This window comes from Sander lucioperca, chromosome 22, assembly GCF_008315115.2.
Source record: "Sander lucioperca isolate FBNREF2018 chromosome 22, SLUC_FBN_1.2, whole genome shotgun sequence".
In the NCBI taxonomy this organism is placed as follows: Eukaryota; Metazoa; Chordata; class Actinopteri; order Perciformes; family Percidae; genus Sander; species Sander lucioperca.
The window spans coordinates 11,215,018-11,231,901 of record NC_050194.1 but is presented as its reverse complement, the minus strand read 5'-3'; the positions used below and the strand labels follow the sequence as shown (position 1 = coordinate 11,231,901).

Below are 16,884 nucleotides of genomic sequence, written 5' to 3'. Positions count from 1 at the left end.
AAAATGTAACAATGTGTCCACTTTTCGGTGATGAATCCAAACTGATGCATTAGTTCCTTTACTTTCCTTGATGGAAATAAAGAAATTAAATGTGGTGGTGGTGGTGGTGGTGATGGCGCAGTGGATATAACACATGCCTTTGGTATGGGAGATCTGGGTTTGATTCCCACTGCGATAAATCAACCAGTGTGTCCCTGAGCAAGACATTTAACCCCTGGTTGCTCCAGAGGCGTGCAACCTCTGATATATAGCAATAAGTCGCTTTGGATAAAAGCGTCATCTAAATTACATGTAATGTAATGTAATAAAAATGTAGGTCAGCCTCCTAAAATACATTGGTGAGTTAGTTTTCTAATCACTTAATGTATTTACAAAGACAAAAAAAGAATTACACTAAATCTGAAAAGAACAACACAAATACTAGAGTACAGTAGGGTTTACTGGTTCAAAATGCTGTTTCTACATTTTCAGATGCCCCAGCCGTACTTCTCTGTTTTGTGTCTCCCTGCCCCCACCTTCACCCTCTCAGCACCCAGTCGGGGGTGGCTGGAGTATTGGAGAACCCAGAAAGTGCATCTGTTTTCCCGAGAGTTCCACTGACAGACTATTAAGGGCAGGGGAAGGGGCTGTGGCATGATAGTCTCCCAGCAGCTGCTGATACCAGCTGCTCTATATATAGCCATCAGGGCCTGGCCACTACATTAGAGCACATAGCCCCAACGAACAAGCCACATGCGTTTAACTTTCTGGCTATCAAAGAAATAAGAAAGTAGTTTCTGTACTACTGCGCAACAATTAGAATGAACAAGCCCAAAATTGTCAGACCCGAGGAAAGGTAAGTGCTGCCAGTCTTTCTTTTAGTATGCCTACTAATAATGACCAACATGCTGTTTTACAATGATCATATATTTGATTTATAAGTATAACAGTTTTTTTCTGTTTCTGTCTTAACAGCCAGCCAGCACATGCTCTGTGGTTTGACAGAAAGAAATATGTTACCATCAACTTCATGGTTCATAAACCTAAAGACGTCCAGGTTGATATCCAGCCAGATAAAATGATTTTATGGTGAGTTTTAAATAAGGTGTCATTTTGTTTCTCTGTTTGTGAATTGTCTTTCTTGCTCTCTATCTCTGTCTTGTGTAACACTTAATAAAATGTTGCAAATTGTTTATTTTTTGTACTTAATTGTTCCCTCGACAACCCTGCGCTGTCATTACAACAGCTGCAAAAACGACTCAGATGATGTGATCTACAATGAGTTGCACTTCTATGAAACAGTTCAAATCAATGTAAGTATCCGACTTTTGTCATGATGAAACAAATGGAATATAACTTATTCCAAAATGTTTATGCTGAGATATACAGTCAGTGTGATGTTATATATATATATATATATATATATATATTTTATCCTCTCAACACTTTTTTAGGACTCCAGAGAAAGAGTCTATGACCGCACCATCAATATCTTGCTAAGGAAGTTGAAGCCTGATTACGCATGGCCTCAGCTCCAGAAGGATTTAGCTAAGGTAAGTGTGTGTGTGTGTGTGTGTGTGTGTGTGTGTGTGTATGTGTGTGTGTGTGTGTGTGTGTGTGTGTGTGGGCAATTTTATTCTATTGGAAAAGCATGGATTCTGTATAAATGCAAATCAAGTTAAACCACGTGAGGTACTGACGCCTCGGTTGAAAAACCTTTGACACACTGTGGCTGCCTCATAATGAACACATACTAAATAAGAGACATGGGCTTGACTCCTGATATTTGCAAGTTTACATGAGAATTCATCTAAAAGTACTACTAAGTTGTCTGTAGGCAATACTATTAACCCCTATGAATATAAAGCAGGGTGCTGCTGCATCCCCTCTCAACTTTACTTTGGTATCTAACATTTTAAAATGTCTCCTTCTTTTTGCAGCCCAGCTGGATTACTGTAGACTTTGATAACTGGAGGGACTGGGAGCATGAAGAAGATGATGGTAAGGAAGAGTACGAAAGATACATGGAGGTGAGTAAATGCAATGTTTAAGAGCAGGAAACTGTGCATGTACTTTGAAATACTCACATAATTTCTCTGGTTTGGATTTAAGTGTGTGTGTAAAGACTTGGGTTTTCTTTTTCAGATGATTCAAGAAATGGCTTCCAGTAATAAAGGACAAGCGCCAGATATGGGAGATCTTAGTGATGTAAGTGCAGAGAGTCCTAGTAGTTTGGGGGTTATGTTTAAAATGTAATATGACCTATTTTCCGTTTGATCATTTAAATGTTGACGTGCACTTTCTTCTTTCTCTCCTTGTAGTCTGACTGAGACTCACAGTACCCTCTCTTCTGTGTTGGAGGTCACTATAACTTGATATGATACTCAAGACAATGCTATATGTTGCCTGAAGCTTGTAATATTTGCAGATGATTTTATATGTTATTGTCCAAAATACTGTTCTTATATATGTGATATTTTCTATGGGATTATTTATTATCATATCAGTGTCCACTGTATGCTGATATATCATTGTCAATTTGAATAAATGTAAATGTATCAAAATTACATATTTTACATTTAAACATCTCTTCTTGCTGAATGTAAACACCTGTTACCGCTTATTGCCATGGATGTCGCCAAAGGGAAAGAAATGGAGATCTTGGAGATTGTAACTTTAACATAAATTATAGTAAATATTAGCGCCTTTATCATCAATGTCTAAGAACTGCACTATACTACCAAATGGCCACACAGTGCAGACAGTCGGCCCTGTTGTTGCCTTTTGACATTTATCCAAAATGTTTATGTTTGCAAAGCACACTTGAATCGATAGTGTCAATGTAAATGGGTCAAGTAATAGTAGAGCTGTAATGAGGCTGACAGCTTGTGTGTAATAACTGTTATTAAAACTAACAACACTGATAGTAAGCAAAGAAGCTGATGCACTCTTGCTCAGGAGCCAACAGAGACTTGTGCAGCCTGCAAAGAATATTTTTTTCTTTTGCCAAAACATAAAATATTTAGTTGAATGTTTTTAAAAAAAGTATTAGTAATTTCCTAAATCAGCTGGTCAATGTAGTCTTTATCAAACAAACAGGAGGAAATAGTTTATGTGTTGGGAACTATTTTCAGCGGCGGATTAATCCACATATGTGTGCTCTAGTAGCCTATGCATTTATTATTATCTTATTATTTATGTAGCCTACTTACATGGCCAAGTCTGTTTGCTCCTGCAAAACAAAATTCCACTCGGGGAAAAAAAAGTTAAGATGAAGAAGCTGATGGAATATCTGCACAGTATTGGATTTTTATAGGCATGAATGTATTATATTATAGAATCTAAGAAAACAGTTTTTAAAATAAACAGTAGGGGGCAGCAATACCCTGTTGCACCGTCTTGTCTGCCAAACCAGAAGAAGAAGAAAAAAACAAGTCGAAACCAGCCTAACTCGCTTTAAAGAAGTTTGGACTACGCTGCTAGCCGTACTGAATTAACAGCTGTACCCCAGTCAGTTTTACTTGCGATAATAGACTGTAACAGTCTATGCTTGTGATACATTAAATCCTGTTACAGGTAGATTTTTCAGAATGGCTTTTCAGTGTCAACGAGACTGCTATATGAAAGAGGTATGAATCCGTTTTCAAATCAAGTTTACGTTACATTAATTATCTGCTGAAGTGATTAAGGTAAGCATGGTCAGTTTAACGTTACCTAACCCACTGTAACTAACTACTCCAACTTTATTTTAGGGCACTGTACACTTGGTGTTTGTTTAATGTTGTGATAGCGCAACAGCAGAGTAGCCTACACGCAACAGAAACGCCACGCTCACGCGACGCAGCTAGCTAGCTAGCCATTCACATTCGTGTTGTCAATCAAAACCCACTGTCAAACTTTAGGATTTTCAAATTTCAAGAGTAATTTTGACCTTATACTTTAAACAGTATAGACAGTACTCTTTTAGTTTTTATACAACACTGAAATCCCACAGCACTTCAACACCTGCATGCCAGTCTCCTACTGTGTCACTCCTGTAAGAGAGACGTTTTCCTCATGCTTTTCCTTCAGTTTGTTACCTCTGTAGTATCCTGCTGCCCAGCTGAGCTCAAACATGAAGTCAATGGAAAGAAAGAAACTCTCAAGGGATTCAATGTTAAACTCCAAGACACCATCTTGTTTCCTGAGGGAGGCGGCCAAGTATGCTCCTTTTTTTTTTTTTTTTTTTAAATCATACTACTTCAATTTCTACATCAGTGATCACTGGAAATATGTACACATTCATGCTGCTCTATTGAACATTGTATCAGAAGTAATACTAAGTCACCAAAAAACATCTCATAATTTGCACGTTTTGTGTTTTTGTGTCCTCCCTCCATCAGCCAGATGACCATGGGCTGATTGGAGATGTCCCAGTGTTGAGGGTGACCAGGCAGGGGCCTGAAGCCATCCACTTTGTGGGCTCACCTCTGGAGGTGGGTCAGGAGGTGCAGGTGCAGGTGGACTGGGAGCGGAGGTTTGACCACATGCAGCAACACTCAGGTGATGAACACTAAACGAATAAGCTCAGGGACCCTTGAATCATACATTGTTATTACACACTTGTTCTAAGTTACGATTGTTTTTTTCCTGTTTCTTAGGTCAGCATTTGATCACAGCTTTGGCAGATACACTTTTTGGATACAAGACCACATCCTGGTACATCACCATTTGCACAGATTCCTTTCCCTGTAACCACAAAAAACTTGTCTTTAACATCTATTCTGTCATTGTTGTTGTTGTTTTTTTCCAGGGAACTGGGGCGTCAGAGAAGCACCATTGAACTGGACACTCCCTCGGTGAAGCCTGCCCAGCTCCAGGCCCTGGAGGAAGCCATAAACGAGAAGATCAGAGTCCATGTCCCTGTCACTGTTCAGCTTCTCTCTATAGATGATCCTGCTGTGGAAAAGGTGCATACACTGAGATAACTGGTGCTCAAATATAGTCCTCTTACTGTATGATCAATTCAAACTTTAGATAAACATCTTCTGTTGAATGTACTGAATCTATTTAAAAAGAAGAGATTTCAGATTTTACGTGTGTGTGTGTGTGTGTGTGTGTGTGTGTGTGTGTGTGTGTGTGTGTGTGTCTCAGGTGAGGAGTCGAGGGCTGCCAGACGACCACGCAGGGCCAATTCGGATCGTTGATATAGAGGGCGTCGATGCCAACATGTGCTGTGGAACCCATGTGTCTAACCTCAGTCAATTACAGGTTCAACTACACACACACACAGACACACAAGCACTTAGATGTGCCACATCTGACTTATGTGCATTACTTAACACATTCATATATAATTTGTAACATTTCTCTCTATCTGAATGGTAGGTAATAAAGCTACTGGGAACTGAGAAAGGAAAGAAAAACAAAACCAACCTGATCTTCCTGGCAGGAAACAGGGTATTGAAGTATGCTGAGAAAAGCTACAGCACAGAGCGATCACTGGTGGCTCTACTGAAGTAAGTCTGAATCCTCAAAACATCACCGATGTGAGTTAAAGGACAATTCCGGCGCAAAACAAACCTAGGGGTTAATAACAGATGTGTACCCACTCGATCGTTCTCTGGGACATGTTTTCATGCTAATCGAATGTGTTTGTAGCTAGAAACAAGCTAGCGCGGACCGCTGATTAGCTTACAACGCTAGTATTCAGGGCACAGGGAGAGTAAAAACAAATCGCTTATTATACCACTAAAAAGGCTCAAAATATCACCACACTTCAACGGTAGCATAATGAGGGTCCCTACATGTTAACCGAAGCATTGAGAACATTGTAAGTGTACAGACAGTTTATTAAAAAGATAGTTTAGAAAGACAGTAGCTCCCAAGACGGCGGCCGCCTGTATACGAGAACGCGACTGTCCTTTATTATCTATCTTTTTTAATACAGGGTGGCCACGGGTCCTTTAAAAAGTCTTAAATCACTTTTCCTAAAAATAAGGCCTTAAAAAGTATCAAATTGTCTGCCAGGCGTCCATGCTTATGCAAGGAAACGTAACCCCATTTGTTCAGGTCCTATCCCCTGACCAATCGGCTATCCTAACCTAGTGGGATTCGTAATTTCGCATACAGGTAATACAGCAATGATTGATATCCACTCAACTTAGAAACATGGGGAAATGCAGATTCAATTACAAATGCCTTGAAAAGAACGAGTATTCATCGTTAAGGTCGGTGCCGGGAAATGCTTATGAAGCGAACCGTGTTATGTGTCGGAAGAATTTCAAACTTGGGACAATGGGGATCAGAGCGGTGGAATCGCACGTGCAGAGCAAAAAACGCAGAGACTAAGTAAGAGCATGCCAGCAGCCTGCAATTGCTAGTTTCTGCTCCACCATTTCCACCGCTAGCAACGATGTCAACGCTATTACGATAGGAAATCCACAGCCAACAATGCCATCTGACCTCTGAGCAATTTGTGGCTCTACGCTAACACTCCGAGCAGAGGTGATTTGGGTGCTGAGGACGGTGACAAGCCACAATTCATACAGGTCTAATGACGGGATTTTATTTTATTTTTTTTTTTCAAAAGGAACAGTATTTTTTATATTTACTTGATTTTATAAGCATTTGTTCATGGGACCTAAATGTTCTAAAAATATGTTAATAATTAATATAATTTAGGACAGCAATGACATTTTTTTGTCATTACACACATTTAGTCAATGTTCTTAAACTCAACCGATTATTATTTTACCATACTGTTCATTTTGAACAGACATCAGTGTGTTTACTTGGAAGGATTACTGTATATTTCCACTTTTGATTTGTATTTCCATCGTAAGTTTGGTCATTTTATTTAGAAGTGGTATTAAAAGGTCTTCAAGTCTTAAATTTAAATTGTTTTTACCTGTAGACACACTGTAATAAACTGTCTGTACGCTTACAATGTTCTCAATGCTTCGGTTAACATGTAGGGACCCTCATTATGCTACCGTTGAAGTGTGGTGATATTTTGAGCCTTTTTAGTGGTATAATAAGCGATTTGTTTTTACTTTCCCTGTGCCCTGAATACTAGCGTTGTAAGCTAATCAGCGGTCCGCGCTAGCTTGTTTCTAGCTACAAACACATTCGATTAGCATGAAAACATGTCCCAGAGAGCAATCGAGTGGGTACACATCTGTTATTAACCCCTAGGTTTGTTTTGCGCCGGAATTGTCCTTTTAAACTCATTCACAAAGTTTGAAGTGAAAAAAAAAAAAAAGAATCTGTCATTGTTGTTCAACAGAACTGGGCCTGATGACCACGTCGACGCCGTTGACAAGTTGCAGAAGTCTGTTAAGCTACTACAGAAAGTAAGACAAACATTTAATCAATGATTTCTTCTCTAGATGGACACTCACAACACAGCACCATTTAGATGAGCATCTTCCCATTTAGACAAGTTCTGTATCAAGGATGTTTGCTGCAACATAACACATTGCACGTAGACTGCTTACTGTCATTAAAATGTCTCGGGCAGACTAACCTGAGCCTGCTTCGAGACATGGCTGTCCTCATCACTCAGAACTTCAAGAACGACCCCCAGAGAGGAAACTTTTTCAGCTTGCACAAGTAAGAGGCTCTTCTTCAAGTTGAAGGGCTTGTTTGTAGGTGCAGCATTATACATTGTCCTGATGTTGAAAAACCCACAGCAATGTCCTAGACATCACAAGGGGGGACTGGTCAAGTTCAAGCTTTAATAGAAGTGTGTGGGTTTTTTTTTTTTCTACAGAAAAGAGGGTGACAACGAGTTCATGAATATCATTGCCAATGAAATAAATACTGAGGTAAGATATTGGCATTAGCGATTCCATTTTGTTTTATTTGGTTTTTGTTAAGCCTCGTTTTGTCTGCTCTTAGGAAACTTTGGTTTTCCTGACTGTTGGCGAGGAGAAAGGACCGGGTTTGTTTCTACTGGCTGGACCCAGTGGACGAGTGGCTGACATGGGGCCGCGGTAAGAGACACCACTCATGTTACTTTAGTCTCTGCTTTCATAAAGACAAATGTTAATGTAGGTTGGTACTTGAGGTTGAATTATCTGTGCTCTCCAGGGTGTTAGAGATGCTCCAAGGGAAGGGTGCAGGAAAAAACGGACGTTTCCAAGGCAAAGCCAACAGCCTCGCACGCAGAGGGGAGGTGGAGGCTTTCCTGCAGCAGCACTGCAAACATCACACCTCAGAGGAAGAATAAACCAAGCAATGGTTCAATACAAATACAACTTCTTTTTTTTTTTTTTTAAATAACTGCACATTTAGAAGCCAGTAGGGATAGCTTACCTGACTGCTATTCATATTTTGTACACATACCAAGAAATTGATCATTTGTGTGAAAATGTATATAATTTTGACTTTTGTACGACATATGCAGTACATATCTAAATGTTTTAGTGTACTTTTTTTTCCCCATTCATTTAAAAACATCTGTTAGGTGGCCGGGTTGGTTCAGTGGGTAGAGCAGGTGCACATATACTCAGGTTTATGCCTCGACGCAGAGGTCCAGGGTTCGAATCCGACATGTGACGATTTCTTGCATTTCTCTTCCCTTTCTCACCTAGCGGTCCTGTCAAATTAAAGGTGGAAAAGCCCCAAATAATATTTAAAAAAAAAAAAGACCTCCAGATTTTTTTTTCCAGTAACCACTGATAATGGATACCAACACCGCTTGAATAATGTTTTAATTTTTAATTAATTTAAAAGATCTGTGAACATGTAATATACAAAAGACAAACACACTTGACATGACTGCTGGTAAAGTTGTTTGGCAGGATTACTTTGAGTGACCACAAAAATAGAAACACTTGTACATTGTAATGCAATCAAATACAACAGTCCTTGGTGACACTTTATAGTGTATAATATTTATATTTACCAACAACCAATGATGAGGGTTAATTACAGGACGGTTGTATTGGATTGAACTGGACTGTACAGGGGTTCTAGTTTCTCATCCCTCAGGCAGTGTGATAAAAGCAGCGGTTTGGAAACAAATCACAAATGTATTGCTCACAGTTTATAGGTGCAGACAAAGTGTTCATGGTAAAATATGATAATATAGTGCAATTGTGCAAGCACCCCTAAACCCATTTAGATCTTTATAAAATACTATATAGGTAGTAAAAAAATAAAAAAAAAATAAAGATGGCTGGGCCGTAGTTGTTTCCAGTAAGTATGATCTTCCTGTAGACTATTGTCTTTTCCAGCTCCGCTGCTCCTCCATTGTCGGGTTATTGTAGTGGTTTCACTATCTTCATTGAGATGTAGTTCTGGAAAAGGCAAAGAGAGCGATCAAATCACTGCTTCTCTCTAGTCTGGACTGAGTACATAAAGCACACAGCTTCATAATTTTACATCATCAGCTGCCCCATAACAGTACACATTTGTGTCTATTTGGAAACACTGCATGCACTTTAGGTTACACCAGCTGGACCAAATGATGTCATAATATAATATGACCGATGCTCTCGGATCCCTCTCGTCTGTCCTTACCGGTAAAGAGTACAACAGGATGGCGAGGAAGAGCACCACTATGGTGAGGATGATGAGTCCGATGAAGAGGCACCTGAACCTTTTCCACACAATGAACTTCATGGTCTTACATGGGTTGGTAAACCAAAAGAAGGACGTGTCTGGGCGTCTGATGGTTATGGAAAATAAAAATAGAACAGTATTTGTTTGTGTTAACAGCAAAACTGCACTTCTATATTCTAAATAGCAGTTTGGAAATTAAAAATGGATGGCACATGTTTATAGAGATTAATATGTGGCTTCTTACTTGGGAGGGTCCAGGTGTGGGTTCATGTTGGGGTCGTCCCTGCCTTTTCCTGCAGGTTTCGCATCTGCATCTGCTTCACCTATGATCTCCAGTGTCATCTCCACTTTGCCCTGTAAACAAACAAAAACCAGCAGACATAATGAGCAAGATACAACGTAATAACAATGAGGACGCTGTATATTCAAATGGAGCAGAATCTATTCATCAGGCTTCTGCAGGTAACTTAGAAACTGCTTATTATCTATTAAGCAGTAATGAATATGAAATGCAGCATTTTGAAGCAGGTTTCAGTCAACACTGTCCCTGATGTCATACCTACATTCCTAAGAGTCTACTGCAAACTAACTCATGCTCAACTTTCTTCCCATTCAACCCTGTTACTGTTCATTTTCTCAAGGCAAGGCAAGGCAGCTTGATTTGTAAAGCACATTTCAGCAACAGGGCAATTCAAAGTGCTTTACATAAAACATTAAAGAGCAGTTAAAAACGATAAAAAAATTAAAAACAGATAAAATACGAGAATAAAAGTTACAGTCCAGTATAACAAATTAAACATTAAAGAGCATAAAATAAAAAAAGAGATTTTATGCTGCTAGTATGGGACAATTCATAAGCCGTTGCTCTATATACGTAATCCACCCGCAATTCTTCCGTTGCCAGAACGGGCCGGTCCCCTTTATATGCTCATATAGATTGTCATACAGTTTCAACAATGCAACTTCAGTATAAGAAATTAACAATTATTTAAAGAAAGGAAACATCAAAAAGAAATTTCTTCAGCCTTGATTTAAAAGAACTGAGAGTTGGCGGACATGCAGTTTTGTTGGAGCTTGTTCCAGATATGTGGAGCGTAGAGTACATGTTTAGAACGAGGCCATGTATGTACTTTTTATTCATACTTACGCCCAGGACCTTCTTTCCATCCTGTTCAATGGAACAGGGCCACCAGCCTCTGACTGACTGCTGAGCAAACAGAGACTTGGCCTGCTCCATCTTGTGTGGAGCTCCTATTTCCAGATCATCCATCATCTTCAGAGTGCACTTCTCAGGGGTCTTGGCAGGACCAACCAGGTTACGCAGATCCAGCTCCAGTGTGCCTGGGATCACAGAGTTAAAACTTCCACAATCAAGTTTTGTAATGGTGGTCTCCGGGTAAATCAGACACTTGAAACAAGTTTTGGTTTAACTTATAATGTGTCTTACCGAGGTAATCATCCAATGAGAATTTGTCATTATCCCATATCTGAATAATCAGCTTGGGGGGGATCCTAAACTCTGTTTTGTCAAGACTCCAAAAGTGCTCCTGTTGGAAAACAAATTTCAATTAGCAAATGGCCTCAATTTTCAATCTGTACAATATTATAGTGGTCCATATTTGATTTCAAGCCAATATAGTTCACACAAGCCTCACCTTCTTGGACACGAGGCAGAGTTGTTCAGCAGGCAGGTACTCAAATCCAAAGACAAACCTCCAGTTAAAGTTGCCATCTCCGTCCAGAGACCTGTAGTGGACGTCGGTCTTCTGCTTGTCCTCCTCCATGCCTGGCATCCAGCTGGCAAAGGGAACAACAGGTGTGAGCATTCATTTGTCCTGTCCCAACAGGTTCAATGGTAACCTACTATACAGAATTGATAGTGAATTTGAATTATTCATCAGCCAAACCCTTTGACATAGATGTCACTCATGCGTTCTCCTGTGATGCTGGTCTCATCTAAAGTCACGTCTGTGGTGTTCCAGACGACAGCGCGCAGGAAATACCTGAACATTCAAAAGCACAGTGAGCGTTAACTCAGTGGCGTGTGATGGGACCAGTGATGAAGAACTGAACAGCACTTACTTCTTAGGCTTGCGTGGTGTGATGTCAAAGGGAGGTCCAGGGAGGCCGATGCTTTTGGGGAAAATATCCACCCACATCTGTAGCTTTCCCTAAATTAAATAGTTTTATTTAATTTTTTTTTTTTTTTTTTACAAAATAGCTGTGTCAGGGCATCATACAATATGTGTTAAACGGTGACAACTTACCTGAGAGATATTGGGCTGGAAGCTGCTGTAAAGGGTCCTGGTCTCCACATGTTCAGGGACAAGTCCCTGTTTTCTGAGCACGTGCAGGGAGAGTCGTTCTAGGGCCGGACCCAAGTGCTCATGAATTTCCTTGTTGTCCTCTGGATGTGGAAATAAGTTACCGCTTCATTAAGCTTACGTTATATATGATGCTAACATGCTAAACTGGATGGTTAACACAGTAAACACTAAACCTGCCAACTGCATCATGTTAGCGTCGTCATTGCTTGCTTATATTATATTAGCTTGCAGGGAAAAAATATTTTTTTATGGAACTCAATATACAGTGATGGTGGTTGAACAACTGAGTGGGCCATGGCTTTCAGATGAAGCTGCCTATCCAGCCAGTTGGTCAAACCATTACAGCATAGCCTGAGCAGATACAATGTTGGGGTTAGAGTAGTCTATATCCTTGATGTTACACTTCCGGGATTGCTCCGGTGCTGCAGGAAATTCCGCCGGATGCATGTATTTTCCGTTTCCTTCTGCTTTCTTTGTGTTGGAATTTTAAATGTGGTGGATTAATGAGGACTGTAGTTAACTGCTCCTCAGATCTCTGCAGGGTAAATTGAGACAACTAGATAGACTATCTGTCCAATCTAAGTTTTCTCTCGCGCGACTATTTTGCAGCGGCACTGTGCTGAGCGTAGCGCCACCCATGACGATTCTGATTGGTTTAAAGAAATGCCATTAAACCAGAGTACGGTTCCCTCCCATCCCCGAATGCTATGTGGAGTAGCCAGAGTCAGACCCTCCTTCAGCGCTTTGGAGGAGGGTCTGGCAAAGCAAGACTAAGGTTAAAGAATCTGCTCTTTGCTTGGGTGAGGGTAGGATTCAAAAGGCCTCTTAAAGGTACGTTAGCTCAAGGCTAGAGAATGGTGTTGCCTGTAAGAGGGCTTAGTAGATTAATAACGGCCAGGGCATGGCCATAGCACACAATTCTGAACCCTGTACATAGGCATTCTTTATGGGCCCCTCCTCGCATCCACGGCTATTCATTCTAGTATCATTGTGGGCCCACCTCATATGAGGGCCCTGAATACTCAGTCCCCTTTCCCCCCCCTTTCTGACGCCTCTGACGATTGCACAGCCTGATAGCCACTGCCGGGTCTAATCATAGGTCAAAACATACTTTAACATCAATACTGGGCTTGCATAGGGACACTCACCCAACGTTTGGCACATTTCACTGAGAATTGATCATTTTAAATGAACTGCAAGCTACTATACATTGTGCCAAGGGTAGGGTGAATCACACCAGTGGTGGAATGTAACTAAGTACATTTACTCAAGTACTGTACTTGAGTACAAATGTTGAGGTACTTGTACTTAACTTGAGTCTTTTGTTTTCATGCCACTTTCTACTTTTACTCCATTACATTTCAGAGAGAAATATTGTACTTTTTACCAATACATTATTCTGGCATTACAAATTTGTTACTTTACAAATTAAGATTTTTGCACACAAAACACATGTAGTTTATAAAATACGATGTTTTATTATAACTTAAACTACCCAACAATATAACGGCCTACAAGTCCAGGTGAAATAATTAGACGATTAAACCCAGAACTGTTTGGATCGTTTCCAGTTTCAAAAATGTGAGAATTTTCCTGCATTGAGTACCTATAATTTTAAGTACATTTTCCTGATGATACTTGCTTACTTTTACTTAAGTAACATTTTCAATGCAGCATTTTTACTTGCGACAGAGTATTTTTTACAGTGGGGTATTAGTACTTTTACTTTAGTAAAGGATCTGAATACCTCTTCCACCACTGATTCACACTCATTTACACCATTATGTTTGAAACCATTGACATTACCAAACTCAGCCAGCGTGTATTGTTTGCCATTGAAGGTGAGTGATGTGCCGTTGTCTTCTGTCCTGGGCTTGGACAGGCCTTTTAGACGGGCCAGGTTATTCAGGATCTCAGAAGGCTTCAGCTGGTCCCGCCACTTGTTGATACCAGAACTGAGACACAAAACAGAAATGAAAGTAAAGATCATTCATGACTGCAGGATTTTAGGAATATTTCCTAAATGTTGCCCCAAAGATTGCCCATGCCCAGCTTTTTCCTTACATGCAGTAGGTTTGTGGCAGGCCACAGTAGGAGTTATATCGGGACAGGAAGCGGTTCTCCAGGTCAATCACCGTCTCACCGACCTTCTCGTCGCGGGTCAGGAGATCATAGTCGTAGACGGAGATTTTCAGGTCCTTGTCCTGGGGCAGGAAACACGTCATCTCAAACATCCTAAACAAAACAAAATGTGTGTTTGAGAAAGTGCAATGATTTACCCTTTAAGCAAAACAAGGTGTATATTATATTCTCCATTGCTTATATTTGTCCATTTACCTTCCAAACAGAGGGCTGGTGGTGTTGGGTAAGTAATGGTCTCTGTCATCAACCGTGTTCCTTCCCAGTGACATCTTTATGTATGGATCACACTGAGCAGGAGAGGGAGCACAAGTTCAAGCAGAAAGTGCTGATTGGGCTGCATGTGTCGAAATATGCTGCTTTTAATCTTGGAAATACAGATTCATTCTTACGCTGCCATTATTGTCTTTGGGCTGCAGGTCTATGGCCCGCACCACATAAATCCTGACCAGACACTCCTGAGGTCCGCTCTCTGGCAGCTCTCTGAACTGACGGGGAGGGGGAACAACACCTGGGTCGTCCGACAGAGGGTACACCTTAAATGAACCCTGCAGGTACAAGAACACGCACACAAATCAGATTTTACTTACTGGGCTTGGTCGTGAGCTGAGGAGATTCAGCTCATCTTACAGCTTCACTTTTGCTCGATCCTGATCGAGTGTTTAGTGTTGTTAAACTACCTTCAACTCTCCAACCACAGAGGGGTCATCATCGCCACTTTCATTCTTGCCCCGCAGCAGTTTGAAAGTGCTGCAGAAATCAGTCAGCCCTTTGAACTCTGGGACATCCTCCAGTTCGCAGTCAAACAGCTGAGGATACACAGTCACATTCAAGTCATTTACAACAGCCATGACATACAACACATGTGAATTAACACTATAAAGTGGGTCCTGTGGGAAGAATACAAGCAGACTTACTTTGAGGGTATCGTATCCTTTTTTGAGGTAGGGGCCGCATTTTTGCTGGTCTCCAGTTGAAGCGTAGAATTTGCTCCACCAATCGACTGTCTCTTTTTCCTGAAGATTGAATTGCACAATGTCAATCTTCATATATGGTTCTCTGCATTTGGTTTAAGAATCTGGAGTCATATTCACTTGTTTACCTTCTCTTCAATCTTTTGGAGAAAGACGATGCGATGTGACATAAAACAGAACAGAAGTCACAAGTACATAGACATACAGCAGTAACTTACAAAAACCCATATACACAGTACATACAATAGGCTACAAATATTGACAAGAAAGTGAAAAGGCGAAGGAAAGATTGATAAGGAGATTTGCAATTTCACGATTGACAGCAAATCTGAAAACAAGGGCGTTATCAAAGGGCTGTGTAAGAGTTATGTATATATAATAATAATAATAATAATAATGTTATAAGCTTATTTGCTTTCTTGATAGAACTTAGACGTGAAGAATGATACCCCTCGCATGTCTGTATGCTAAATGTGAAGCCACTGCCAGCAGCTGGTTAGCTTAGTTTATCATAAAGACTGGAAACGGGAGGAAACGGCAAGCTCGTCTTTGTCCAAAGGTAACAAAATCTTCCTAAAGCTCACTAATTAACACGTTACATCTCGTGTGTTTAATTTGTGTAAAAACAACAAGTCAAGGGGGGTTTTGTGCTAGAATATTTCTTGGCTCAACGCAGTAACTTCCTGGAGCCTTTTCATCAATTCACCAACAGAGACTTCAGGAAGTGACTGAGCCTGACGTGTTTTTTTTTACACTTTGGTTTCTTCATGGATTAATTCCAGCCTTTATGCTAAGCTAAGCTAAGCTAACTGGCTGCTGACTGTAGCTTTATATTTAGTGTGCAGAAACGAGTGGTATCACTTTTCTTATTTTACTCTTGGCTGGAAATGAAATAAGCACATTATCCAAAATGTCCAACGTTTGCTTTAAGTAGAATATTGGTAACTGTACTTCCAGCCACGTCATGGCAGTTCGATAGCGTGTGAGTTAACTGCCTGGCGGCCTGTAAATAAATATTTACATGTTAACGCCCTTGCTGTGGAAATTAAATGTGCTCATTAAATTAGTGACAAATTAAGAACAATTACAGCCTTTGTCGAGCTCGCCCTAGCGCTGTGGATTAAGTGATCTCAGACTTCCAGTGTCATGGGTGCACAGCCTTGTGGATTAGAAAGCTATAATAAGTAATCATACATACAAAGTAGGAGGTAGTAGGGGAAGCCATTTTGTTGACAGCAGCTGACATGCTGTACATGAACTGTAAGCCAGAGCAATCACGTTTGTCAAATTTGACTAGGGAAGTCAAATTCTGCACTTTTTAGTGACAAGAGGAAAGACGAATAAACAGTAACTAGTTAGAAACAACACAAGGAATACGTTGGTAGAGTTTACCTGAGTTTCTAGCAGTGGTGTCTTCTCCTCCATGTTAATAGAGAGATGTTTGGAAGGAGAAGCCATCAGAGCCACTGTGGAGGACAACATTAGGCCAAGGCTTGTTGTCTCTCTGTCATTGTATCAGAATGTTCTGAGTCATTTTGTATTATTTTTTGTATGCCTTCTTACTTTTGGAAGACATGGCTCCCTCTGCGGTGACGATGTAAGGGTCACATCTGAACTGCTCCAGAGTAGTGATGGTGCACTGACCCACCACAGGCTTCCTGCCAAACGGACGGTGGTCAATCACCTTCAGCACAATGGGAGGTGTGTACATCTCCTCCTTTGGAAGGAGCTGGATGGAGGGTGTAGAGAAGGTATAGAAAAATATAGTATAACCATTATAAGGCTTAAAGGTATAGTAAGTGATGTTAATCAAATACACTTTTTGTCAAATTTAGCACTATCTCCTAATGGTCACCTAGTTCTTTACGGTTTAAAATACGGTGTTAAATGTAAAACAAACAGAAAGGAGTGCATGA

The 16,884-nt window shown here is 40.4% G+C and overlaps 3 protein-coding genes across 6 annotated transcripts in view; 2 read left to right on the top strand and 1 right to left on the bottom strand.

Moving 5' to 3' along the window:
• The first annotated feature begins 585 nt into the window (after window positions 1-585).
• Window positions 586-2,544, top strand: ptges3l (prostaglandin E synthase 3 like). Its single transcript, XM_031291197.2, has 7 exons — window positions 586-835; window positions 955-1,068; window positions 1,226-1,292; window positions 1,434-1,532; window positions 1,920-2,009; window positions 2,125-2,187; window positions 2,301-2,544. Exons 1-7 carry the CDS (start codon window positions 801-803, stop codon window positions 2,307-2,309), a joined length of 477 nt encoding a protein of 158 aa, XP_031147057.1. The 5' UTR covers window positions 586-800; the 3' UTR covers window positions 2,310-2,544.
• An 866-nt stretch (window positions 2,545-3,410) lies between these two features.
• On the top strand, window positions 3,411-8,214 carry aarsd1 (alanyl-tRNA synthetase domain containing 1). Its single transcript, XM_031291195.2, has 12 exons — window positions 3,411-3,608; window positions 4,051-4,179; window positions 4,362-4,521; window positions 4,620-4,677; window positions 4,772-4,928; window positions 5,113-5,229; window positions 5,347-5,477; window positions 7,247-7,313; window positions 7,481-7,572; window positions 7,733-7,787; window positions 7,861-7,955; window positions 8,053-8,214. Exons 1-12 carry the CDS (start codon window positions 3,570-3,572, stop codon window positions 8,189-8,191), a joined length of 1,239 nt encoding a protein of 412 aa, XP_031147055.1. The 5' UTR covers window positions 3,411-3,569; the 3' UTR covers window positions 8,192-8,214.
• Window positions 8,215-8,657: 443 nt separating this feature from the next.
• Window positions 8,658-16,884, bottom strand: part of LOC116044182 (myoferlin-like) — a 30,029-nt gene continuing 21,802 nt past the window's right edge. For 2 of the 4 annotated variants that reach the window (XM_031291188.2, XM_031291191.2), the window contains 19 exons: window positions 16,532-16,697; window positions 16,361-16,434; window positions 16,167-16,226; window positions 15,097-15,108; window positions 14,912-15,010; window positions 14,675-14,803; window positions 14,387-14,542; window positions 14,193-14,284; window positions 13,920-14,090; window positions 13,662-13,810; window positions 11,796-11,935; window positions 11,611-11,699; window positions 11,436-11,531; window positions 11,184-11,325; window positions 10,976-11,075; window positions 10,676-10,869; window positions 9,773-9,882; window positions 9,487-9,634; window positions 8,658-9,263 (listed from right to left, as the gene is read on the bottom strand). In XM_031291188.2, the coding sequence (XP_031147048.1) occupies window positions 9,225-9,263; window positions 9,487-9,634; window positions 9,773-9,882; window positions 10,676-10,869; window positions 10,976-11,075; window positions 11,184-11,325; window positions 11,436-11,531; window positions 11,611-11,699; window positions 11,796-11,935; window positions 13,662-13,810; window positions 13,920-14,090; window positions 14,193-14,284; window positions 14,387-14,542; window positions 14,675-14,803; window positions 14,912-15,010; window positions 15,097-15,108; window positions 16,167-16,226; window positions 16,361-16,434; window positions 16,532-16,697 (2,166 nt within the window). In that variant the 3' untranslated portion in view covers window positions 8,658-9,224. The remainder of the gene's footprint in view (window positions 9,264-9,486; window positions 9,635-9,772; window positions 9,883-10,675; window positions 10,870-10,975; window positions 11,076-11,183; window positions 11,326-11,435; window positions 11,532-11,610; window positions 11,700-11,795; window positions 11,936-13,661; window positions 13,811-13,919; window positions 14,091-14,192; window positions 14,285-14,386; window positions 14,543-14,674; window positions 14,804-14,911; window positions 15,011-15,096; window positions 15,109-16,166; window positions 16,227-16,360; window positions 16,435-16,531; window positions 16,698-16,884) is intronic. The other 2 variants (XM_031291192.2, XM_031291193.2) reach the window with 1 other exon arrangement.